This window comes from Vicugna pacos, chromosome 11 (genome assembly GCF_048564905.1).
Source record: "Vicugna pacos chromosome 11, VicPac4, whole genome shotgun sequence".
Classification (NCBI taxonomy): Eukaryota; Metazoa; Chordata; class Mammalia; order Artiodactyla; family Camelidae; genus Vicugna; species Vicugna pacos.
In genome coordinates, this window is record NC_132997.1 from 37,543,235 (window position 1) to 37,569,494 (window position 26,260).

Below are 26,260 nucleotides of genomic sequence, written 5' to 3' on the forward strand. Positions count from 1 at the left end.
TTTCCTTTAACATTTCTTTTTTTTTTTTTACCGTAACATTTCTTATATTGTAGGTCTGCTCATGATAAATTCTTTCAGCTTTCATGTGTCAGAAAAAGTCTTTCACTTTTGTTTTTGAAAGTTTTTTGGGGGAGATGTAGAAATCTAGATTGGTTTTTCTCTATCAGTGCTCTAAAGATGTTGCTCCACCGTGCTCCTGGTTGCATTGTTCTCAAAAAGAAATCTGTAGTCATCTTTATTTCTCTGTGTATAACATGCCCTTCTCCTCTGGCTCCTTTTAAGATTTTCTCTTTATTGCTGATTTTGAGCAATTTGATTATGATAAGACTTGGTGTAGCTTTCTTCATGTTTCTTGTGCTTTGGGTTTGTTAAATTTCATGGACCTCTGGGCTCATAGTTAACGTTTGGAAAATTTTCAGCCATTATTTCTCAAATATTTTTCTGCTCATTCTTTTCAGGGAATCTAATCACACATATATTAGGCTGCTCAAAGTTGTCCTACAACTCATTGGTGCTCTTTTCATTTTAAAATTAATTTTCTCTGTTTCATTTTGGATAATTTTATTACAATGTTTACAAATTCATTAATCTTCTGTGCAATGTCTATTTCTCCATTGATCCCATCCATTTTCCATTTCATACATTGTAGTTTTCATCTCAGGAATTTAACTTGGGTCTTTTTTTTTTGTTAAATATAACATTCTTTTCCTCATTATGGATCATGTTTTCCTGCCTCTTTGAATGCCTGATAATCTTTGATTGGATGTCAGACATTCTAAGTTTACCTTGTTAAGTGCTGAATGTTTTCTATTATTATAAATCTTCCTGAGCTTTGTTCTGGGATGCAGTTAATTTACTTGGAGACAATTTGATTCTCTACTTGGAGACAGTTTGATTCTCTTAAGTTTTGATTTATGGTTTGTTTGGTGGGTCTGGAGCAGTGCCTAGTCTCAGGTTAATTATTTTGCACTATTGAGGCAAGTTTTTCCTGAGCACTTCTATTGTGAATTACGAGGTTTTCCAGTCGCCTGGTAGGAACAGGCACTTTTCCAACTACCGTGTGAGCATTGGGCATTGTTCCCCTAATAGTCTTGGATGGCTCCTTTCCCAGACCTGGGTAATTTCCTTACACAAATGTGCTGGTCAGTAATCTGCTAAATACTCAAGAGGGACTCCCTGTAAGTCTCTGTAATTCTCTCTCCTCTCTGGTAGAACTCTAGCTGTCTTGGTTGGCCCAGACTCTCAGCTCCCATGTTCTCAAATCAGAGAATCTTCTGGTTCTGTTGGGTTCTCTGTGTACTGTGGGCTAGAAACTCTCTCCAGGAGGTAAGCCAAAGCAATTGTTGGGCTCATCTCAAATTTTTTTCTATTTCTCGGGATCCCTGTATTTCATTATCTGGTGTCCAATGTGTTGAAGTCCATTGTTTCATATGCTATGATTGGATTTCTGGTTGTTCCATGTGGGAGGGTAAACATGGTCCTCATTATGTCCTCTCAAAATCTGGTTTTGTTTTATTCTAATTTCTCATTATTTCTGACTTCTTAGCATCAAGCACAGAACCTGGAATAGAGCAAGTGATCAATAAAGTTTATTGGATAGGCAGGTGGGTGGATGGATGGTATATAGGTTAGTGAATAACTGGAGGACTAAAGGCAGAATATAGTCCAACTGAGTTGCCAGGATCAGCACAGGGTAACGAAGCTGAGACCCAAGGACTGGAGAGAGATGAAAGGACACTGGATAGTCACTAGAATGTTTTCTATTATTATAAATCTTCCTGAGCTTTGTTCTGGGATGCAGTTAATTTACTTGGAGACAATTTGATTCTCTACTTGGAGACTAGAGTGCAGTGCAATGATGGAGAAAAAGCTGACCCAGAGCAAGTCAGAGAGCTGGCACTGGCATGAGAAACAGCCAAAGTAGCTCGGTGATATTCAACAAAGAAGCAAGTCATGGCAGCCAGGCCATGAGAGTGTAGGGGATGTGACATTCTGAAGTGGTAGGGCTGTTTCTGAAATTTCAAGATTTGTTCCACAGGCATCTCTATGCTTCCTCCCAGGGTGACAATTAGGTTAGCATCAGCAAGAGGGATCAACACCCAGCTACTAATTCTTCTCTCTGGGCCTTGGTCCTAATAAACAGATCAGATACAGGGCCAGCTTAGTGTCCATGAGAATCCAAACTAATACACACAGTCTATTGTTTGGTTTGTTTTGTTTCATGTACTATAGGGAATAAAACACGGGACCTTGTTTAACCTGGTGGAGTTGTATCTGTAGTGTCAAATTTTAAAAGCCAATTGTCCTTTGAAAAAGAAGGATAAGAAGAGAGAGAAATTGTAAAAGAGGAGAGAGACTTAGGGAGAAACATCTGATACAGTATTTCACATAGAAATTTGATTTTCAAAAGGTTAATTTATTCTCAGATTTGATGATCTCTGACTTTTATTTGTTCTCTCTCTCTCTCTCTCTCTCTCTCTCACACACACACACACACACACACACACAGTCAAGACCTAAAGCTCATGAGTTCATTCCACTGAAAATGTCCTTTTGCCCAATCATCACTATGATTGCTACTGGACTTCATGAAGGAAATAGTGTTGTCCCTGCTCTAGCTCCACTATTTCCACCCTAAACTCTCTTGGACAAGAATAGTCACCCACTTCTCTTCCACCCACCCCACCACCACCATCTACTCCTAACATGCAGGCAGACAGGAAAGTTCTGAAAACTGAAATCTGGTATCCTTCTCTTACTAAAAACCATTCAGTAGTTTTCCTGTTACAACTAGAATAAAATTCAAACAGAGATGAGCCTGTAGCTCACAAGACCCCACACGACCCAGCCCTGCCCATGTCTTGGAGTCACATGAGCCCTGCTCCCCTTCATGTTCTCCACTCGCTGCCCCTTCTTGAATATATGGAAATCAGCGACCTTTCCTCTCTCCTTGCACCTCACTCTAGATCTTCCCACATCTGGTTTCCACTGGGTCATCAGGCCTCATCTCACAGATCATCTCCTCAGAGCGGCCCTCCCTGTCTGCACTATCCAAGTCCCCTCCTGTCTGTCCAGCCACTGTCTCTCTGTCACGTGGACTTCTGGTATGGCATGTACCACTGCCTGATGTTACTGCATTTATTTATTTGGTTACTCATTTGTTATTTGTCTTTCTTTTTCTACCTAAGTATCAGCTCCAGGAGAGCTAAGATTGTTTGTTATTTGCTGTTGTATCCTCACTGCCAAGAACAGTGCAGGCATATAGCAGGCACAGTAAATATTCACTGAATGAGTGATGGCTAAGGAAACCAAGGCTCCAGGATACTCATTTGCCAGGATGCACACTGAGTGACTGAACCAGGACACCGGGCCAGGCATGTTGCTGTAACGCTCCAAAGCTCGTGGCCTCTTGTGCCCTCAATGGCTGTCATGAGCAAGAGTCCCAGAAACTGCTCCTCTGGTTTCATGCATGGATAGGGGGCATGCCCATGGCTTAAGAAAGAGGGCTAGATCTGATGCTTCTGCTGAGGACTTCCGGGATCAGTCACTTAGGGGAGGAGGGGGACTGTGCCCCAGGACATTGGATGCTGCAGCTGAGTTTGTGGAAGCCAGGCAGTCAGCTGCAAGTAGCAGAGCTGGCAGTGTGTGCAGTGGGTTGGGTACCATCACTGATGCGATGTGCTGTTGTCTCTGCAGGGAGGATGCTGCTCCCATAGAACCGGGCTGTGCACAGTGGAGGGACCTGGGTGTTCTTTCAGGAGGCTCTAACCACAGAGGAACTCCTGGGGCTCTTGGAGCATGCTGTCCACCATCTAAATGGAATCAGTCAAGAAGAAAGCTTTGGGGATGTCTAAAGAAATCTCTCGAAACTGATAAGTACATGGGGAGTAAGTATGGTCCAGAGGCTGTGGTCTGGTTTGCCACATAACTGGGATTCCCTGAGGAAGAGGTCTGGTGTTTTGAAAGCTAAGGGTAACAGGGGTAGGGACAACTGGGACACTGAGTAAAATGTGCCACGTTCTAAAAGGGACTATGATTTATGAGGACAGCACCATGGTCCTCAGCCTGTCCTTCACTGAGTCTGGGGATGATAATCAGGGCTGGGAAGAGAGAAGGACAAGAAGAGATTTTCAGGCTCAAAGGAAATAAAGGCTGGGTGCAAATGCACAGCAGGAAGGAGGGGCTCATTCTAGGCGAAGCCTGGCCCGTGAGGTCTAGTGACCAATGTAGGTGGAGGCTCGGTAGCACAGGTGGACACAAGGCCACTCCATTCTTCTACCAGGCCTGGAAAGGCCTGCTTGCAGCCAGCTGCCTGGCTTCCACAAACTTGGCTGCAGCATCCAATGTCCTGGGCATACAGCCCCCCTCCTCCCCTAAGTGACTGATCCCGGAAGTCCTCAGCAGAGGACCTTCCGGATCTTCCTTCTGGAGGTCCTGCTCCATGGAGGTCCTGTCCTGGCTGTTCTCTGTGCCCCTTCTTTCCCCCATCTCTCAGAAGATTTTGCTGCACCCCAGGAAATCCTGATGGGTGGTTTGTTTGAATGGAAACACAGCTTCCCTGAGAGCTTCATTTAACTAGAAGGGTTAATGGGTTCCTGGGGGGCAGAAGATGCATGAGCCCCCAAACCTTCATTTATCTCCATCCTAGCACCCCACCCCATGTCTCCACAGAAGCATTCCCACGCAGACCCAGAAACCCCAATGCAGCCATTTTTCTCTCCCTCCTGCTCTGCGAGGCTGATGTGCTGAAGAACTGCTCACACCGTGCACTTGGGCTGCCCCGTTTCACTTCTGAGAATGCATGGATCGGACAGTCCACACCTTGTAGTTTTCAGGTTTTATGATGTCAAAGATGACTCATTAGGTTGACGCTAGCTTTACTGATTAATCTTACTTATGCACGTGTCTTGTTTTTCCCTGAAGGCTTGCTGCGAGCATTTATTTCTGCTACACTAGGAACAAAATCGCAGGCGGGTCTCAGGAGCATGGCATAATGCAGACACCACCTCTTTGGCCCTCCACATTAATTTCCTTCAAATGACGCCAAGGGGCCAATATGTTGCACACACACCTTCGCTCTGATGAAATTTTTGCTTTCATGTCTAATCCTTCCTGTAAAAAGCTCTAGGTTGGGTTTGCTTAGACCTTTTGGGCAGGGAATTGATCTCTTCCAACTCATTCCAAATTGCTTCCACTTTGGAATCTTGCTGAGCCCGGCATTTTCTCTCCGGGACCAAAGGCCTCGATTGTCATCAGTCAGAAAACAGCACACACCATGCATGCTACAACTCCCAACCCTCATGCCCAATAAGGATTAAAAAAGTGTTTTTTTAATTAAAGCTGTGATTCCCAAACCACTCGTTGTTTTGAGAGCATTTTGCATTCTTTTCTTGAACATTGTTTTGTTAAGCTGGGATTTTTCCTGGGACCTTTGCTGATTTCTGTACCTTTGTTCCTCCATCCCTACCTCTATTGCTTCTGTATCGACTCAGGCTAGAACAGCCAGCTACAAATACAATACTACATTCCTCCAGTGGGAAACATGAAACAGTGTAACTTTATGGAAGATGTTACCACTGGACCCCACAATAGTTATTCTGATGGGCAAAACAGGCCAAGCTGACAGAGGGAGGTAACAAGAAGTGGAGATAAATGAAGGAAAGGAAATGTTGGCTAAGCCTGGGCGGAGGAGGAGGGAGAGGTACATGAGGACGAGGATGAAGGAGGAAAGGAGGCTTCCTAAGGGGTGAGGAATCAGAAGTGCCTCCCCTGGTCTGAAGGTCCCAGAGGCCACCCCTCACCACGTGTCAGGTCTCATGGAGCTAGGGAGACAGTCCTGTCCCTCCTGGGGATTCCAGTTCTGGGGATCTGAAGGGGGCCTGGGAATCTGTGTTTAATAAGCACATCCACGAGGCGGATGCAGGTGGACCTCAGACTCTGCTCTGAGAAGCACTGTTCCAAGCTAAGAAGAGGGTGCCAGACCCAGGGAGGTAGAAGGAAACTCTCCAACAGACCCTTCCAGGACCTCATGTGCCAGCCTCCCATGCATTTCATAAACCCCAAACCGAATCGCATCTGAGGCATTGTGTTAGGCAGGGAGGATATGGAAGTACATGTCTGTCCTCAGGCTGTGTAAGAATGGGACACGTACACAAGCCTTAAAACACAGTGTGAGGCATCTTCATGCTGATAGAGCATCATACTATAGCTTAAAAATATTTGTGGAGCACGGGAGAAACCACTAATCAACTGAAAAAACAAGTGTCATGTTAATATTTACTTGATGTTTCTTAAAATCTGGTCTTTAAAATAACTAAAGTGTCGGTGGCAGATGGGGATGTTGTATGGAGCCTCACTGTAGGTGAACTGCAATGCAGTACATCTGCTTGTTCACCTTTCTTGGAAAAAAGCCATGGCTATAGCTCATGGTTTGGCTGGATGATCAGGGACTTGGAAGAAGCATGTTTGGGAAACAGGAATTTGGGGAAAAAGGATGCAGATACTCCTCTCCAAATGGGCAAAAAATGAAGATATTTGCATCCCATGTGAACGCTCACCAAAGGGTGACCTCAGCAGAGGAGGATTGTAATAATCAAGCAGACAGGATGGCTTGTTCTGTGTGTACCAGTCATCCTCTTTCCCAGACACTCCTGTGATCACCCAATGGGCCCATAAACAAAATAGCCATGGTGGCAGAGACGCGTGGGGTCAGTAACACAAACTTCCACTCACCAAGGCTGACCTGGCTATAACCAGCACTGAGGGCCCGAGGGCCCAGTTGGCTAGCAGCAGAGACCAACACTGAGTCCCCAGCGTGGCACCATTTCCCAGGGTGATCAGCCAGCTACCTAGCGGCAGGTTAGTTACACTGGACTACCGCCATCGTGGAATAGGCAGCATTGACTTTACTGGAAAACACTTTATCTGGATATGAATCTGCTTTCCCAGCATGCAATGCTTCTGCCAAAACTGTCTGTGAACTCACGGAATGCCTTATTTACTGTCGCATATTCCACACAGCAGTGCTTCTAATTAAGGAACTCACTGCATGGCATCAGAAGCGTGGCAAAGAACCCAAGCTCATCGAATTCACTGACCCCACCATTCTGAAGCAGCTGGCTTGGCGGAATGGTGGAATGGCCTTTTGAAGACTCGGTTACAGTGCCAGGTAGGTGGCAATACTTTGCAGGGCTGGGGCAAGGTTCTCCGGAAGCCTGTATATGCTGGACAATCAGTGTCCAGTATATGATGCTGTTTCTTCCACAGCCAGGATTCACAGGTTCAGAAATTAAGAGGCAGAAATGGAAGTGGCACCACTATTACCCCTGGTGACCCACTAGCAAATTTTTGGCTTCCTGTTCCCTTGACTTTGTGCACTGTTGGCCTAGAGGTGTTAGTTCTACAGAGAGAAGTGTTTCCACCTGGAGACCCCATGATTCTACTGAACTGGAGGTTAAGACTGCCATCTGGCCGCTTTGGGCTCCTCATGCTGCTGCGTCAACAACCAAAGAAGAGAGTTATTGTATTGGCTGGGATGATTAATCTTAACTACCAAGGGGAAATTGGACTACTCCACAGTGGAGGTGAGGGGCTATGTCTGGAGTACAGGTGATCTCTTAGGATATCTTAGTATGAGAACTGTAACTGTCATGAGTATTTCCTCCTTATTTTCCTATGGATATGTTTGTGTTTGTAATATTATACATATTATAATTCATATATAATATGTATGTATATAAATATATATATGTTTAATGTGGTAGCACGTGCAGCTGGAGGTGATTCCAACAGCTTACTTGGTTGGTTGACTGAAACCTGGACTCAATGCTGGCCTACATTCAGTAAGATTCAGATGCTAGAGGTGTCCTGGCATGATACAAAGAATGGAATTCAAAGGCTAGGGAGGTAAGAATATTGGACTAGATTTATCATGTGCAACCTGCACATCTACCCTCTTACCCCGGCTCACTGACTTTCCAGGAGAAGGCCAGAAGACACTCTCTTAACTAAGGCATTGAGAATACATTAGTGAGCAGAGCTCCTGCACCCCTGCAACAGCTCTGTGGTTGTCTGTAGGTCAGATATGATGGTAGGGGATGCTTTCATTGAGATGGACTCTCTAGTTTCACGCAGGGATGAAGTCCTAAAGTAGCAGAGGCTACGACTTTGTCAAAGACACGTCTCCTGTGGTGGGATGCAGGGATGGGCAGGCAATCGGAATGCCTTGACCAACATTTGACAAAACATCGCAGTGGCTCAACTGACAATATTATGCTGGCCAGATCCGATAAGCAGGAATTATCAAGTTCTCTAAATACCTTCGTAAGGTAAGAGAGGGTGAGAGAGAAAACCATTCCTGGTACCAATTCTGTATCAGCTAGGGATCAAACAGGAGTGAGAAATCATATATTAATTTGAATATAGACAGTTTAATATAAAATTATTAACTAATGTAGGGGAATGGAATAATAAGGGATTGGGTAGTAAAAATTAAAGAACTCTAAAGAACACAGGAATAGCAGACTTAAGGAATAGCCATTCTTCTAGGGCAGAGATAATGCACACAAGGAAATGGTCCCCTAGGGATGGGAAATCATGTGATGTAGCAGGGGACTTCCTTCTGGTGACCTGGCTCTCCTTCAGTCAATGGGTTGAAGAGCCATAAATTGGCTCAGGTCCAGAAACTGGGCAGAAGATTATGTTATATGTTTGTGTCCCACCCAGCTCACATGCTGAAGCCCTAACCCTCAATGTGGTGGTACTTGGAGAAGGGGCCTTTGGGAGCTAATTATAGTTAGGTGAGGTCATGAGGGTGGGGCCCTCATGATGGGATTAGTGCCCTTATAAGAAGAGACACAGACAGCTTGTTCCCTCTTTCCCCACATGCACCCTAAGAAGAGATCATGGGAGCACACAGTGAGATGGCAGCCAAGAGGAGAGGTTTCAGAGTGAAACTTACCATGCTTGACCTTGATCTTTGACTTCCCAACCTCCAGGATGGTGAGAAATAAATTTCTATTCCATTAAGCCACCTAGTCAATGGTTTTGTTATTGCAGCCTGAACCGACAAGAGACAAATTTTGAGTTTTAGTTGGCTTAGCACTCATCTGGCCAGGTTATACTGTGACTTGACCCCGGTCATTAGTCTGGTGATTAGTAGAGGAGGTAACAGGGAGATCCTGAGGAGGTGTGTGTTGTCTTGTAAAGCACAGACCTACCCTGTCTTTAAGCAAGGTGGGGGAAGGTCCTGGACTCTAATAAGGAGGCGAATACTTCTGAAGACTCAGAGCGTGCAGAGGGACATGGTCTCAGACTTCTCAAATGCATCAACCCAGATGTCTCCATCCCTAAGGGTCCCACTCCTTCTCATCCCTAGCTCTGACCATGGCATAGGAGACTTGCTGGGGAGGAGAATTCAACCTTGCTTGGAGTTCTACTACTTTTATAGTTAACTCCTGGGCTTGATTTCAGCTCTTGCTGCAAGAGATGAGAATCTACGTCGCTAAGAAGGCTAACTTTCACACTATGCCTTTAATCGATTATTTATCACCTTCAGCCTTTCTTTGCCTTTCTTTCACTGGGCATCAATAGTAAAGGCCAGTCAATTTCATTGTTTTTATGGTCAATACCTCTCTTGAACTTCTCAGAAGCCTGAGACATTGCACCTGTAATACTGTTTTACTGCTGTCCCTTTTTGGTGCATGACTGGTGTAAGTTTTGAGAATTGCCCTGCTTCAGCATGCTAAGGGCTGTCTACCCGACCCTTACCCCAGTTATGGGGTCCTCATTTGTCGGCCAGTGGGTGATACAGCCCTAAAACCCCACCGCAGCGTCTGCTTCCTTGAACCACTCCTGACTCCAGCTGTTCCAGGTCATGATCCCTGAGGAAGAGACTCTTGGGTCGAAGAAGTTTATCAAGAAGAGCACAGTATGGAAGCAGGAGAAGCAAGACTGGGCAGAGAAAGAAAGTTGAACTGGAAGGCAAGAAACTAACCTTTTCCACGTGCTGGAGCTAGGTTGTTTTCAACTGTGCATGGTGGCTGCTCTTTGGATCGCTACACCCATCAGTCATTAGAGGGCAGGTAACTTTGAACAAGGTGGCTCCTGTTAGCTAAGGACAGTTTTCGTGGAAGGATGCACAGACCCACCCTGTGGTTATTTTCCCCATCCCCAAAGGCGCAGTTGGAAGGTACATACTTGATAGTTGATCGAATTCCCACAGCAGTCCTTTGGCCTGTGGGGGTAAGAGCTGTCTCAGTAGGGGAGGCCACGTAGGAGTTTCTAGAACTGCTCTTCCTCATCCCCAGACAAGACACTAAATCAGAACCAATATTGCATCCTAGGGGAAATGAAAAAATGCAGCATCCTCCTGTTTCAATCTGGAGGGCTATCCCGGTTCCAAACTTCCCCACGGGCTGGGTCAAGGCCTGTGTCAAAAATTACACTGTGGTCCAATTTTCCCCTCTGCCCAGTCTTGCTTCCCTCAGTCCCCTTAAATCTCTGCACACAAGTCTCTGCTTTAGTGCCTGTTTGCTCTGGGACGCAACCTAAGACACGGCCCATGACATGACTGAGAAAAGCAGTTTGTAAAACCGCATTCATTGTCAAATTCGTCTACACAAAGCGGCAAAGAGGTAACAGTTAAGAACACAAGCTTCCGGAGTCCAACTGCCTCAGCTCCCATCCAGGCTCCGGTACTTAACAGCAGCGTGACCCCAGGAAAGTCGTACTGTTTCTCTGGGCCTCAGTAAATTGACAGTAAAATGGTGATAAGAATTGTACTTATAAGAATATAAGTACTTCCAGGTATATATGAAACCTTAAGTACTCCGAAGTGTTGCAAGGATTAAATAAGTTGCAACTTGTAACACATTCTGCACCGCACTCAGCCACTACAAGCCCTCCATTAAAATTAGTTATTATGTCGAGGGATTCACCACCATCTTGCATAGATCCATGAAGGATGTAAACCAAAGTTGACAATGATTGTCAGTGTTAGGATTTCTGGGGTTTTATTACTATCTTATAGTAGTGAATTTTCTATAACAAGGCTGTGCTGTCTTTACACACACACACACACACACGAAAAAACATTTTAAAGAGAACTTACCACTGATATTTGTACCTTGTCAATATGGTGGCACCAGGCTGACTCTCCCCCTCTTCTTGGACCATCCATCTTCCCCGGCCTCTGGGTTCTGTCTGGGCCCCTGGGCTGCACTTTCCCCTCTGTTAGGACTTGGCTTCAGCTCCTCCCAGGTGCTGCTCCTCAGATCACCCTCCAAATACCCAACCCTGTTGTCCTCAGGAAAAGAGTGCCTGTCCGTATTAATGTCACATTGCTGCACAACAGATTACACACAAACCTAGCAGTTTAAAGCAGCACTGTTTAACAGCTCCCAGCTCTGTAGGTCAAAAGCCCAGCATAGCCAGACTGGAAGACAGCATGACTGTTGGGAGTATCACAGGCTGAAATCAAGGGTCAGCAGGACTGAGTTCTCAACGATTTTCATGCTCAACATGTTGGCATGAACAGGAGTCCTCAAATGCATCTGATCCAATGCACTCATTTCTGTAACGAATACTTCTTAACACTCCCTACACAATGGCACGCAGTTTTTTAAAATCAGTATAATGCCATGGCTGAATAAAATAAAAGGGAAGTAGTTCATAACAAAATAATATTCATTTCAACATGTAAACGCTTGGGCAGGCCTCCACTCTGGGACAAAATGAACTGTAAGATCCTTGCATCTGTGTGTGGACTCACCTTGAAAGTGATAAGCTATGGCTGAGGCTGATGCAAGTCTCACATCATACAGGTGGATGCTGGGAGGAGGGTTGGCATGGGGCATGGGACTTTTGAAAGGTCCCAACAAAGTCCCAGCTTATCTCGCTCACACGGTAGTTGCATGTCTGGAAGATTCCTTAGTCAAACCGTGCCAAAAGGACTCAGCGTTTACATGGAGCTCAGGTCTAGGCTCAAACAGTCATAAACAGTTACCTACGTGAATATCTGGGAGAGCATCTGAAAGTCAAGTAGGATGTACGATGCTTCTTCCTTTTGTATCCGACACATTGAGAAAGTCAGAATTCCAGACCCCTGCCCGCTAACACCCGACAGTGCAGCCTCCTCATTGCGTCCCCTGCTCCCTTCCCTGAGGACCAGGACATCAAAGTACACCAAGGATACACAGGAATGGACACCCTGTGTACTACTCTCCCCCTGTTCCCTTTTCTTGGGAAGGGTCAGAAAACTGGAACAGTTCCTGTGCAATTAGTTAATAAGATATACTAAAATGGGGATTCCACCCACTTGCAAATTGCACCCGGGGTGGAGGAGCTCCCTGTGGCCTCGTTTCTGCTGGCTCTTCTCTTTTGCTGAAACATATCATGCGCCGTGTGACATTTTCATTATTTACTGCTCTGAGGCTCAGAGAGTAAAATGGCCAGGCTGGTCTCCACTCACTCATTCATTAGTTTTAATTAAACCCTCTAATTTTATTTATGCTGCCACAAACTGATTAACAGTTTGCCAGCTAAGAGCAGGAAGTCTTAAAAAACATCTTGAGGAATCTGTGAGTCCCTAAACACAGCCCTCACAGAAATGAGGGCGGTTGTGGGTAGGGGCTCATGCCAGGCTGCAGGGGGCATATTTTTAAAGCTCCATCACTTGGAACCACCTTAGAACAGCCGATGGCTCTGAAATCTGTGGTCCCCAATGGGTCGATGAATTGAGAGGCAGCACCTGGACCTCTTTATCTGAAGTGCTTGACAGTCCTCGTGGCTCTGGAGAGGGGAGTACGAAGTGGAGCTGAGGAACAGTCTTTACTGTTGGGTCACATCTCTACATGGCCTCCTTCTCAAAACAGTGGGGAACCACCATATATCCGGGAGAAACTGTTTCCATTTTCAAGCATGAAAACTAGTATCCTAACAATGCATTACTATTTTCAATATTTTACACAAGAGATCACTAGAATTCTTCATTCCTTTTAAAGAACAAGTTACATTTTTATGTGGGATGGCTCCAGGCTGAAGTAGACGGGCACTGCTAATAGGAGAGATACAGTGGTATTACTGAGCATTACCAAGTACATGTACACTACCCAACCCCCCTTTCCTATTGTCCAACTTCAGGCTTCACAATGAGGAAGACATGTCCTTACCCAGGCCCCAGAGATCCTTCCCACAGTTACTGCCACTCCCAGAGGGCTTTCTTGCTCTGGCCCCCGGAAAATCCACCCTCTCCCAGAGCAGCAATCCCTGAGCTCAGAGGCTGCTGTTTGGTACACCCATCCTGGGCTGCTCCTTGTTCAGGGGAAGCTCAGTTTCCTTCCTCTGTTCTGAACCTGTGTGTGTGTGTGTGGACACTTTCGGTTCTTCAAATGCTCCAAGCTCAAAATCTCAGCTCCTTACCACTTTGGTCTGAAGACAAATATTAAATGACTGACTCACTAACACAATCAAGACATTCACGTACGCCCACTATGCACACACAGCACCGCGCACAAGTGTGTGTGTGTGTGTGTGTGTGAAGCGGAGAAGGGAACCGGGGTAAATGGCCCTCTCTCTATCTCTGACAGGCTAACAGTCGTGCCAGATGACCAAGAGAGGCCACAACATCCACCGTGAGCGGCTGCTGAAATGTGAGGCGCTCAAGCCAGCTCCCTTCCCCAAGGTTACTTTCTCTTTAGAGTTCCCTGTTAATTGCAAGCACTTGATTTCGTACAGCACACTTGTACACGTACCTCTCTCTTTTTCTGGAAACATGCTTTGTAATTCTTATAACCGCCTTTCTAGAGGTATGAGTGAAGCGCTGGCCACAAGCCACAGGTCAGGAGCCGAGACAACATTCGCACCCGTAACCCAAGCAGAAAAAGAGGCGCTTCATCCTCTGCGTCAAACCACGTGTCCAAGCCCGCGGTTCAAAATAAACCGCAGCCGGCGCATGCGTCGTAGGCCCCAGCCGCGCAAGCCCGCCGGGTCATTTTTGGGGGCGGTGCTTACGGCGGGCAGACGGCGCACGCGCCGTGGCCGGTCCCAGACCGGGTTCCACGGCTGCTGACGGCGGCGTCTGCGTCTACGTTTCCGTACGGGTGGCCGCGCGGCCCTGGGTGAGTGTTCTGGCGGCCGGGTTGAACGTCGGGCGGGAGGTGTCTGGGGCCCGCCCGGGCTCCGCAGGCGGCCGCGGCCCCGCCTCGACTCCTGGCAGCCGGGACGGAGCCGTCCGCCCGGGCGGCCGGGAGCCGGCCCGCTGGCCCGGCGCGCGCCTTGCGTGCCAGCGCACCTGCGGCCGGAAGTGACGATGCGGCGCGCTCACCTGGGGGGCCCGGGGAGCCCATCCTCTGGCTTCGCCGTGGGCCGGCGATCCAGTGACTGAGCGTCAACTTTTCGGCTTTCTGTCCGGCCCCGCGCGCAGGGTCAGCTCGGCCCTGCTTCATCTCTATTAAACCACTGGAGTTGTCATTTGAAAGACAGAATCGGGGTAAATACAACTCAGGCACTTCAGACATTGATATAATCAGGTGGGAGCATGTGGAGGAGGTTGGAGCAGTTCGCATAAAAATGCTGCAACAGAAGGATTTCCCACGTAGCATCCGTCTTCACCGCTGTCATCCTGTTCCAAGCTGCTGTCACTTTTCACCAGTGTGTCCTCCCAGCATGTCCATGTTGCACCGTTTTCTCCAATCCGTTGTCCATACAGTAGCCCAAATGGTCTTTTACAAATATAAGTTGGATCATGCCATTGTCATCCTGTTAAAAACTCTTCAGTCACTCCGTTACACTTGGAGAAAAATCCAAGTTCATGCTTTCCCAGGCCCTGTGTGATCTGGCCTGTGCCTACCCCTCTGTCTTCACTTACACCCATCTCCTACCCAACAATACATGTATACAACCAGACCTCCAAACCAGAATCCCGCTCATCCCACAGAAGCCCCTGTGCTTCAAGGACAATGAAGATATTGTTTTCTCAGATGATGAAGCCTTGCAGAGTGTTAGAAGATATTCTGTAGAATTTACACAATAAGTGGAGTCATTATCAGCTCCTTTAACTCTTATTATTCATGTGAAATAAAGTAAAAATTCCTCATTTATGCCCCAGCCTTCTTCCATTTTCCCAAACTCATCAGCTTTTACCAGCCTTAGAAATTAAACATGCTGTTTCTTTGTAAAATGTTCACTTTTGGCCTGTTAACTCCAGTTCATCCTTCAGATACTGGCTCAGATACCACTTTATCAGAGAGGCCTCCCTGACCTCACATCTCCTACCTCCACAATGTCAATTAAGTTCCTCTGTTACTTTGTCATAAAGAGTCCTGCACTTCCTCTTACAGCAGTGACCACAGTTACATTTGTGTGTGTATAGTTTGTATATAAATATACATATTAACATATCCTAAAATATGTGCCTAAGCTCTATGGGGACAGAGACTAGTTAATGTAGTACATTGTTTGGTGTAACTGATTCTTAGTAAATATTTATTGAATGGATAATTTATTTCACTTCTGAACCTCCTGATTTTCAACTCCTTTCCCCAGGAGACTTGCCCGTTGGTCCACAGTCATTTCCCAAGTGACTTTTTGGCTTCCTCCCTCCCTCCCTTCTTTCCTTCCTTTCCTTAATCCCTCCTTCCCTCCCCCTTCCAGTCCCTTCTGTCTTTTTTTTTTTTTTTAAGCTACCCAGCTTGGACCCCAATGTCAGTTACTTGAACTCTTCTCCTCCTCAGCATCTTCACCCCACACCTCCATGCCCCACACCGTTTTGTCCTTCTGCTGCTTCTGCTCTGAAGACCCCCATCGGTGTCATTTCCCCAGGACTGCGCGTTACTGAAGGAGGAGATTGTACAGCCTTGGGGATTGTTGGCAATCCATGGTTTTGGGGGGCCAGCCTCAAGTAGGCCCTCCACACCTCTCACCAGTGCTCCCCATCACCTTTTCTCTCCTACAGGTTATTTTTTCCAGATTATTATTCTTCTCCAGCCCTCATCCCATCTTTTTCCCCTGACTCAAGAAATACCTGAACTTCCTACCTTACGGGATAGTTTCTCTATGGTCCACCCCAGCTTCTCTTCTCTGAACTTACAAATTTAGGTACATCAGAAGCCATCCTTCTGCTGGAGTCAGAGAAAGATGTTCTGTGCCTTCTGTTTACGTCTGTACCTGATCTTTCCCTGCTGCTCTCTCTTGTACAACTTTCTGAGTAGGTTACCTGCCCGTTCCCCGTCAGCTATTGTATCCTGTAGTTTTCTTGACCTAATTTGCCTCCCCAAGCCTATGGTGACATTATTATCCCAGCTATTTCCCTTTCATAGCCAAGCTCCTTCAGGGGATAGGCTACCCATTTGTGGCCTCTGTGTCCTCACCTACTCTCTTCTTAATTCACTACAGTCCAGCTTTTATCCCCATTGCTCAACTAAAACTTCTTACTAATTTTTCTTGGGGGAGGTGATTAAGTTTATTTATTTATTTATGTTTAGAGGCAGTACTGGGGTTTGAACCCAGGACCTTGTGCATGCTAAGCATGAGCCTTACCACTTGAGCTATGTCTTCCCCCACCAACTAAAACTTCTTTTACTGAAATGATGAGTGACCTCATTTCCATCTACTTTCTAGTTTCTGTGTGAAGTTGCCATATTATTTTTTCACTTCTAACCATTCCCTGTAACTCGTTTTCTATCGTTAGAGGTTTTCTCTGAACATGATTATTTTAACCTTGTCATTATACTACAATATTATTACTTAATTTTTGATTGATTTAATATCTTTTTTTTTTTTGGGTAACCAAGAAAGACATTCTTGTATACAGACAAATAAGAACAATGAAACAGAATTGTTAAATTCCAGCTAGTATGAAGGCTCTGAGCCAGAATCCTGCTCTCTCTGTTGCAGATGAAGACTAGCTAATGCTACAGCACCAGGTTGATACTTTCTCCTGAAAATAATCAGAAGGGCCCCAAATGGAGGAACTTTCTTACTCTGCTGCGCACTTTTAACCTGCTCAATGTGAGCCTCTTCTTATCCTCTGAAAGGATCTCTGGTATCCATGATAGCCCTGGGATCCCTGAGGCTGTTTACTCTGCCGAGGCACCCACATCTTGTCCAGATTGTCTCTAGAGCCCAGATTTGCATTTCTGACTGCACGCAGGACACGTTCCTGGCAGCTCTCCACCAGCCCCTCTCCCGCTTTCCCATCTGCTTCCTTCTGATACATATTTTTGTGACTGAAATCACCGGTGACTCAGTTGTCCAGACCAGACTTGTTATGTTAGACTCCTCTCTGAACCTTAATTCCTTTCCGCATGTGTTGAACACCTGTGTTTCAGGTCCTGGGTCACATGTTCAAAGCTTTAGTTCATCTATGTTCTTTGAACCCCTTTCCCAACATGCTGTCCCTTTTCTCTGTGTTCACCTGGCTTCCTGTCTGTGTCTCTCCTGCCAACCTACCCTGCTGGGTTATTACTGACCTACTTCTTCATCGGGACAGGATGACACTGTGTTCTGACATCTTTGTATCCCAGCACTTGGCCCCTGGGATCATTTTATTTAATGAGGAATGAGTGGGGCTTGTTAGAGGAACTTGGGGTCACTTCATAGAGATAAAGTTTTAGTGCTGAGAGAAACTAGTTTATTCATAGTTAAGTAGAAAGAAAGGCTGTCACTGGTTTTTTCTTTTCTTGTAATATATTTAAATGTATTAGATGGAGTTATACAGGCAAGATAGCAAACACATTTTCGTTCAAGGAGTTTCTGATTACTGGGAGGAAGATGTGAAAGTTCCTTTCCATTCTTCCCTGTTCCTTCTGCTTCCCTCTCCCAGTTGTTGCAGATTTCATATGTGTCTCTAGATCATTCTGAATGCATTCCAGATACACAGCTTTGGGTACACATTTTTTTTCAATATATATGCCTTCATACTTTTACATTTTTCTTGGCTTTTATATCAGTACCACTGAAAATACTTAATGCCTTTTTAAAACTGTTTAAAAAACATGCTACAATAAATATCCTTGTGTCTAGGTGAATATTTCTCTGGAATAAATATGCAGTGATGTGCATTTTAAATCTTGATAGATACTGCTAAGTTGCCTTCTGAAAGAATTTTACTAATTTATACTCCTACCAGCATTGTATGAAGGTGGATCTTTCTTGCCTACACTGGATATTGTCAGTCTTTATGTTTTTTTCCAGCTTGATGGCGAGAGATTATATCATGCGTTGAAATGGAGTTATTTTTGAGAATGCTTTAATGAATCTTCCTCAGAATCTGATTTGAGTGGTGCTATTTATTATCTCCAATTCAGAGTTTCTATTTGTTGGAGTAAATATTCCCCCTGAAAGTTTCTAGTCTTAGATTGTACAGAATCTCTTTCCTTCTATCACTAAATCTATATGTTACCATTGATCGTGCCGCTAAATGTAGGTCATTTGTGCTGTAATGCAGTGAAGAGGCTAGGTTAGAAAGCAGCGTGAAATGACTTCAGTTGATTTGGATGGAGACGATTCTGCGGGCATCACTTTTGGCTTCTGGCTGCCAGCTTTCTTAGCTGGCTCCCGCAGTGTCCTTTGTTGATGATACTGCATCATCAACATTTCTTCTTCTGATTTTTTTTTTCTGTTGTTGTTCTTAATTTTTCTTATTTATTGTCAAGAACTCAAGAAGATACAGCTTTTGCCATTTTAAGAAAAATAATACTTGGAAGCTTGAGTGTATGTAATTGGAGAATAATTTCTTGATCTTTTGAGAAATCGGTCTGCTTTGAAGTATTTAAAAAACTATATAAATATCCATTCTGTATACCCAAAGGGCATCTTGAAAAGTTTTTTTTCCTTTTAGGTGGTGTGTAGAGGATGTCGAATGAGAGAATCCCCCACTCAAGTCAAACTCAGGATCAAGCCGGTGTGCAGAGTCAGTATGTCTGTGAGAGTGAAGGCGTGACAGTCAAGCGGGAAAATGATGGCGATGCGGAGCTGGGGGACAGCCTCCCTTCTTGTTCCTCTGCCAGTGGGCCATCCACTTCTGCCGAGGGGCGTCTGTCTGAAGTTCCGAGGCGAGGGCCCGGCCTGCTGCACATCGACAGACATCAGATCCAGGCGGTGGAGCCCAGTGCCCAGGCCCTGGAACTGCAGGGGTTGGGGGTGGACGTCTACGACCAGGACGTGCTGGAGCAAGGTGTGCTTCAGCAGGTGGGCAGCGCCATCCATGAGGCCGGCCGCGCGGCCCAGCTTGCGGACGCTGAGAGGGAGTATTGGTCAGTCCTGGACGACCTCACGTGAGTGTGCACCACCTTCTCTCTGACTGCAGAGTTTGTATTTACGTATGACGGGGAAATTCAGACCGTAGTTGTAACAGTGCAGACATTTAGGAGATTTATAGAACCTCTTAGTCAGAGGATGGAGTCAATAAAGGGGATCCTTGACCTTGTGTTTGAACCCCAGCCCTGGCCCTCAGGAGCGTTGTACACAGTAGTTAGCATCTCAGTTCAGTTCCTGGCAGCCTGTGTATGTCCTGGAGAGGAGTGCTCTTCACAGGGCCCCAGATCTCACAAGCTTGAGCCCAAAATGGCTCTCAGGAGAAGTGTTCCTAAAGTTCTGATGTGTCCTACTCAAGGTACCAGGAACACACCTGCCCCCTCACATTTCCCACTGTCCTATAGTGTCTTTCCAGTTTCCTGTCCCTAAACTGAATGCCAGTCTTCTGGTACCCCTTCAGGTTTGCGTTTCTAGAAATGATGAGAAACAACTCCCTGCGTTTCCTTTCTTCTGTCCTACTTTTGACTCCATAAGAAAGGGTGAAGTCCCATGGAGACTGCATTTGCGTTTTAAGGGAGAAACAAATTGGGGCCATGTTGAGCATAACACATTGGTGGGGAACGGGGATTCTGGACCTGGGCTAGAAGAAGGGGCAGAGGATTGAGCTCGCTCTCCATTGCCAGGCTGCTCTCCCTTGGCCAGTGTTCTGGCAGTGTCAGGCAAGCAGAAAAGAGAAGGGGAGGACTGGATTGAGGGATGATGTGGTCTCAGGTGGGAGTGGCTGGGGGAGGGGAGAGGAGGGAGGAGCATGGAGCTGTTGGCTACCAGTGGGGGACGCTGTGGTGCAGGTGGCTGTTAGCACTTAAAGGACGTGTTTTCTGCTAACAGTTTTCTTGCGTGTTCTTTGGGCCTCTTGAGTAGCAAGTGTTCTCAGATAGTTGTAGTCTGACCTTCAGGTGTGAGGACCTCGGTTCCTTGTAATGGACACTCCTTTTACATTTGACCTTGGAAACGTGTCCACTGCTTGCCAAGCAGATAGAGCAGAGTGCTGCAGAGTCACAGGGCAGGCGAACACTAGGCAGGTGGTGACCCGTGGTGCTAAGACCACCAGAAACTTGCTTTGATCACATCTTTTTTTTCCTGAAATCCACAAAGGATACAAACAGAAAATTACGCAAGGGTCAAGATTGAATTTGTGTTTTCCAAATTGAGAGTTACAGTTCTGTGGTATCAGTTTTAGGAGCAACGTATTATAAGTTGACTTTTTTTCTTCATACTACGAAGTGTAATACTACAGCAAGTAAGTCTTCTAGTCATGCAAAAGGAAAAGGTGGTCACAGATGCCTGACTTATGTAAGAAAATGTTTAAGTGTTTTCAATACTTTTCCAAACTTTGGAAGACTTCCATAATGGGCTTTAAAAACCCATGTATGGGTTGTTGACAATGGGGCAGGCTGTGCATATTTGGGGTAAGGAATCTAAGGGAAATCTCTGTGCCTTCCTCTGAATTTTGCTGTGAACCTAAAACTGCTCTCAAAAATAAAATCCTAAAAAAAAGTGTATGCATTTTTTCATCTCAAAGGACAAGTTATTGCATGTTGTTTTTGCAGTCTCTTGAATAAAGTACACACTTAAAATGCTTGTAGAATGAATGAATCAGCCTGCAAGTGGAAATGGGCTGATTAAAATTAGCCAGATAAAGTAAAATACTTAACAGTCAACTTAGACTTCTAACAACTCTTCAAGTTCTATTGGTGGCCAAAAACAATATGTATTCTTTGGTCTTTTACTTTCTTTGGTCTTTTAGTTGATAAGAGGTAAAAGGGACATGTTTTTAGCATTTCTTTCTTCATTTTATACTGTAAAAAATATTACGGGTGGGTGGGAATAGCTCAGTGGTAGAGCATGTGCTTAGCAGACACAAGGTCCTGGGTTCAATCCCCAGGACCTCCATTTAAAAAAAAAGTTACAAGTGGAAAGTAGACATTTTGTCTTATTTTTCAGGTCATGTACAACATCCCTAAGGCAAATCGATAAAATTATTGAACAACTTAGCCCTCAAGCTGCCACCAACAAAGACATCAGCAGGAAACTGGATTCCGTGAAACGACAGAAGCATAACAAGGTGCCTCCAAGTAACACATGAACTCTTGCATTTTTGAAAAAGTCATTATTCAGGCTCATTGAATGTTTAGGAAATGCGTATTCTGAAAAGTCCTTGAAAGACGCGAAGCAAATTTATAATAGAAAATTTTGAGTTCCTTTTGTAGGTTTAATTTTTCAGCTGTTTCCCTTTAACATCCTCTGTTTTAAGAGGGTTTTTAAAAGTACACATGCACCTGTACACATACATGTGTAATTGAGAAGGACTTCCCTTTTTTGGCTTTGCTTGCCTCCTCGCCTGTGTGCTTTCATAGTCTTGCGTCACCACTTTCTTGCACCCAGGGTGGGTCCCTGCTGGGCGTGCCGGCCTCTCACTCAGTCTCCTCGTGGTGCAGGAACTTTCTCTTTTTTCTGCTTGGCACCTGCTCGCACTGACTGTCTGCGCCGTGCTTCCTGCCGACACAGCCCTTGCCCCTCACGCACCCCTGCTCACTGTCCCCCGAGGCCGGCCTGCCCCAGCCCCACGGACCTGGTCGGCACTTCGGGTTGTAGGACTTAAGGGTAGGCACTGCCTGTTCCTTAGGACACCGTGTTTATGAGGTTTGAAACGTCTTTTAGAATTTATGTACACTTCCCGCGAATGCATCGCAGTGGAGAGAAATGACTAGTTTGGGCCATTTTACTGCCGCCATCCCAAAGGACTGACAGCTCGCCCTGTGCTGGCAGCTGCTTCACTGCAGTGAGGACGGGCCTCACAGCCCTTCCTCGGGCTCTGCTGGCGGGGGGCGGGGGTGGTCAGCCCCAGTCCCTCCTTTTCTTTCCACTCACCCTTTCATCGTCGTCACCACGCCATCTCTCTCATGTAACCCCACAGCAAGAGAGCTCCCAGCGGCTGGAGGCAGCTGGGGTGTCCCCAAAGCAGAGGCGGGGCCATCTGGCCTCTGTGGGAGCGAGTGAAGAGTGGGCTTCTGGTGGGCCGGGGTGTTGGGGAGCGGAGAGTCGCTCTGGGTACTAGTGTACGGCATTTACGTGTTCCTTGCTTCCTTCAGCAGCCCTTTGATGTTTAGAGATAGACTATTTAAAGAGGGAGGCTGTTTCAGTGAGATTTTGCTGAGAGAAAAACTGCAGGAGAAAACAAATTGCAAGTCATACAATATGGCGTTTATATTCAGGACGTCCCTTCGCCCCACACTCAGATCTGGTGTTTGTTTAAACGGCCTTGACCTTGGGAAGAAGAACCAGCTACCACGGGCCTGATTAACTGGGCAGGCCCTAGGGATGGCCGAGCTCTGGTGATGCAGAGGGAGACAGGACAGAGGGGCCTGGGGAGGACAGGGTAGAAGGGTGTATCAGAATATATTTTCCTGTTAAAATTCTGTGTTGTGTAGAATACTGTAAAGGACAGTCATGAATATGGTAAGTTATCAGAGGGGACCGACTTTTTCAACTTTTCGAGCATTTGTGTTTATGTTTCTTATCCCTGCAGCCTGTTGACCTCATAGCCCATTGGCTGCTAAGGTCAAACAGAGCAATGTAGTGATTCACGCAGTGTGTCACGGGGAAGCCAAGGGGAGCGGTTCCACCTCCCAGGTCAGCGGGGAGTCACTGCACCTGAACTGAAGTGCTCAGGCGTGTGGAGAGCTGAGCCGCCCAGTCAGGACAGGGGTGGGGGCGGGGGGTGCCCACCCACAGGACAGGCCTTGAGGCTTGCTTCCTGTTAGAATAAAAGTGGACATCACTCAAATTACGTTCTTTGTAGCAATGGTAACATGTGGAAGTTCCATTTTATTTTCATTTTGCTCTTGATGAAAGTTTAAAACATTTTGTAATGCTGTCTTTTGTATTCCACAATAAATCACCTCGTTGCTGTTTGCTGTATTCAGTATTTACCATTTCAGGAACAACAACTAAAGAAGATCATAGCAAAACAGAAACGTCTCCAGGCCATCCTTGGAGGAGCAGAGGTCAGAGTTGAAATAGAGCATGCCAGTCTGGAGGAGGAGGAGGCAGGTGAGGGGACTGGGAACAGTGTCTCTGTTCCTGCACTGAGGCTCGATGCCTCTAACCACTGGAGGGTCTCTCTTCAGTCCCGGCCTGGATGTGGGAAAAATACGTTTTTTTACTTAGTGTCAAAACAGAAATGGGAAAATTTTATTCTCTACAGTTGTAGAACCAAACCTCTTTTAAGTCTTAAGGGGTTTTAGGGAATGAAAGTGAATTTTTAACTCAGTCCAATAGAGGCTGCTGGTGCACATTTAGTATGATGTTTAAAAAACTAGGAATCTTAATATTCTTGTATAATTAATTTCATAAAGATAACTAGCATTTTGATTAAATTATATTTTGTAGACCCAGCATCATTTGTCACCATCCATTCATAGAGTTGCTTTCACATACCTTTTTGGGACATATTTCGTAGGCTTTCCAAGCGTCAGTTCTGTTAAGAAAAGGTGTCTTAATCCAGGTTATATTCCAGGGCCATGATTTTGTTTATATCACTGTCTCCTGGATGGCTGTCTTTTGGAAAACCTTTTGGGAAAATCATGAAAGTGAAATCTTTGTAGTCAGTGTGTATGTGTGTTTAGAAATTGTGTGTAGCTGCTCAGTTATTTACTACCTGAAATATAGATTAAGACTTCTTAGCATTTAAGCCCTTCAAGCAAATACTTTCTGCTAGCTCCAGAAGTCTATTCAGTAAGACAAAAGAATTGTGAAGAATTAATTGAGGTGATGGAAAATGTGCTATAAATTAAAGTTCAGTCTTAGAATTCACTGGGCATATGACCAATATTTTCTGCTGCTGAAATACCACATTTCTCATTGGTAAAAAACTTTGTTCCTGTCTGGCTACCTAAAACTAGCTGCTGTCTTTCAGTTCCTGTTGCTTATTTGGTAAAACTTGGCCCAGGATTAATTGTTACTTCCCCAAATCCAGAAGTTCCATGTGGCGTGTCTGTAGGAGCTGGTCCTTCCTTGCCTTCCAGGATCCATGTCTCTCTCCTGGTTTCCCCTTCAGCCCTCTGACCATTTCTGTTTAGTTAATTTTGACCAGCTTTTCTGGGCTTATCGTAAATGTTGATTATTCTCAGGATTTCTTGCTGAGCCCTCTTCTGCTTCTACTGCCCTTCCCCAGATAATCTCATCCATTCCCTGTGACTTTTGTGGCCACTTGGGTTCTAGTATCTTACAAATCCGGAGACCTTTGCCTCGCCCTTTTCCTGATTCCTGGTTCCCATTATGTCTCTCCATTGGGGCGCCAGCCAACACCTCAGACTCCTGTACAAAAATAAATTCCAAATGGATTGTAGATCTCAACATAAAACAAAGCTGTTAGAATATAACATAGGAAAACACTTTCATGATCTGGGGGCAAAGATTTAGCAAAGCACAGAAATGCCCACTGTAAAGGAAGAATTTCGATGAACAAACTATGTTACAACTAAAATTTCTGTTCATCAAAAGATAGCGCTAAGAGAGTGAAAAGGCAGCTGCAGAGTGGGAGAAGATGTTCGCAGAATCTGTATCAAAGGACTTGAATCCAGAATGTATGAAGAACTCCTTGAAGTTTTTTTTTTTAAAGGCAGACTGCATATGAGAAAAACGGGCAAAAGACTTGAACATTTTCCTCTAAAGAGGCTGTCCAAAAGATTAATAAATCTATGAAAAGTCTCCCTAATTCATTAGTCATTAGGGAAATGCAGATTACAGCTACAAAGTGGTGCTACGACATACCTACTAAATATGCTAAAATGGAACAGAAAGAATGTGGACCAGTTGAAACTCTCAAACGCTGTTGATGGAAGTTAAAACTGATAGGACCACTTTTGGAAATCTGTTGGGTAGCGTCTACTAAAGCTTAATGTATCTGAAGAATTATATACATAATGTTGCCAAAGGATGTGTACCAGGATACTCATAGCCGTGTTATTCCTATTAGTCAAAACCTGGAAACTACCCAAATGTCCATTAACAATGGGATGGAAAAATTGTAGTAGAGTTATGTAACAGAATGCTGACAGCAATGAGGATTAACAGACTGCAGCCGTGTTCAACAGGTGTGAATCTCACAAGCCTAGTGTTGAACAAAAGCCAGGCACAAGTACAAACATTTCCGTTTCCATTAAGTTCAAAGCCAGGTGCAACTTGTCCATAGTGTTAATAGATCAGTCGCTATTTTGTGGAGTAGAAGCCGGGAGGTGCCATGAAGGGCATATCTGGGGGTCCTAGTAATTTATGCTGCTTGATCTGGATGCTGGTGTACAGGTGTGTTTTTCTTTTTCTTCTGAAAATTCATTGAGTTGGACACTTAGGATTTGTACACTTTCTGATATATGTCTTTCGTTACTGCACATTTAATGAAAAACTGCACTGTGGTATTACTGGTCTGTAAGAAATGTAGATTTAAAAATAAGGCTTCCTTCCTGTGAATCCTTACTTCTTTGGGTATTTTTGGCTTTGGGTAAAGTGATTTTGCCAGAGATTAATTTCAACTAATGAAAGAGGAATGATTTCTGGGTGGCTTTACATTGTTAGGGCATCACTTCCAATTTCAGTTCATCCCTTCGGTTATTAACCTCACGCATCTAGCACGGTGCGGTCCAGTAGACCTTCTAGGAGTAATGGAAATGCTGTCTGTCTGTGTTGTCCATTGTAGTAGCATTTAGCCACATATGGCTACTGAGCACTTGGAATATGGCCAGTGCAACTGAGAAAATGAGTTTTCAACTTGTATTTAAATAGCCACACGGTGACTATCCTGTTGGACAGTGCAAAGCAAACATTTATATTTTACCCCTTTATGGGCATGCTGATTCTTTTTGATGTCTGTTTTCAGACACTCCCGTCTCTTGAATTTAAGTCCATCTGAATGCTGGTGTATAAGCAGTAATGTGGAAACTTGGGA

General features: G+C 45.2%; 1 protein-coding gene across 1 annotated transcript in view; it reads left to right on the forward strand.

Moving 5' to 3' along the window:
• The first annotated feature begins 14,000 nt into the window (after positions 1-14,000).
• The window catches only part of ERCC6 (ERCC excision repair 6, chromatin remodeling factor), a 67,515-nt gene continuing 55,255 nt past the window's right edge, over positions 14,001-26,260 (forward strand). The window contains exons 1-4 of the mRNA XM_072971153.1: positions 14,001-14,117; positions 18,839-19,274; positions 21,259-21,379; positions 23,256-23,367. Coding sequence (XP_072827254.1) covers positions 18,853-19,274; positions 21,259-21,379; positions 23,256-23,367 — 655 coding nt within the window. The 5' untranslated portion in view covers positions 14,001-14,117; positions 18,839-18,852. The remainder of the gene's footprint in view (positions 14,118-18,838; positions 19,275-21,258; positions 21,380-23,255; positions 23,368-26,260) is intronic.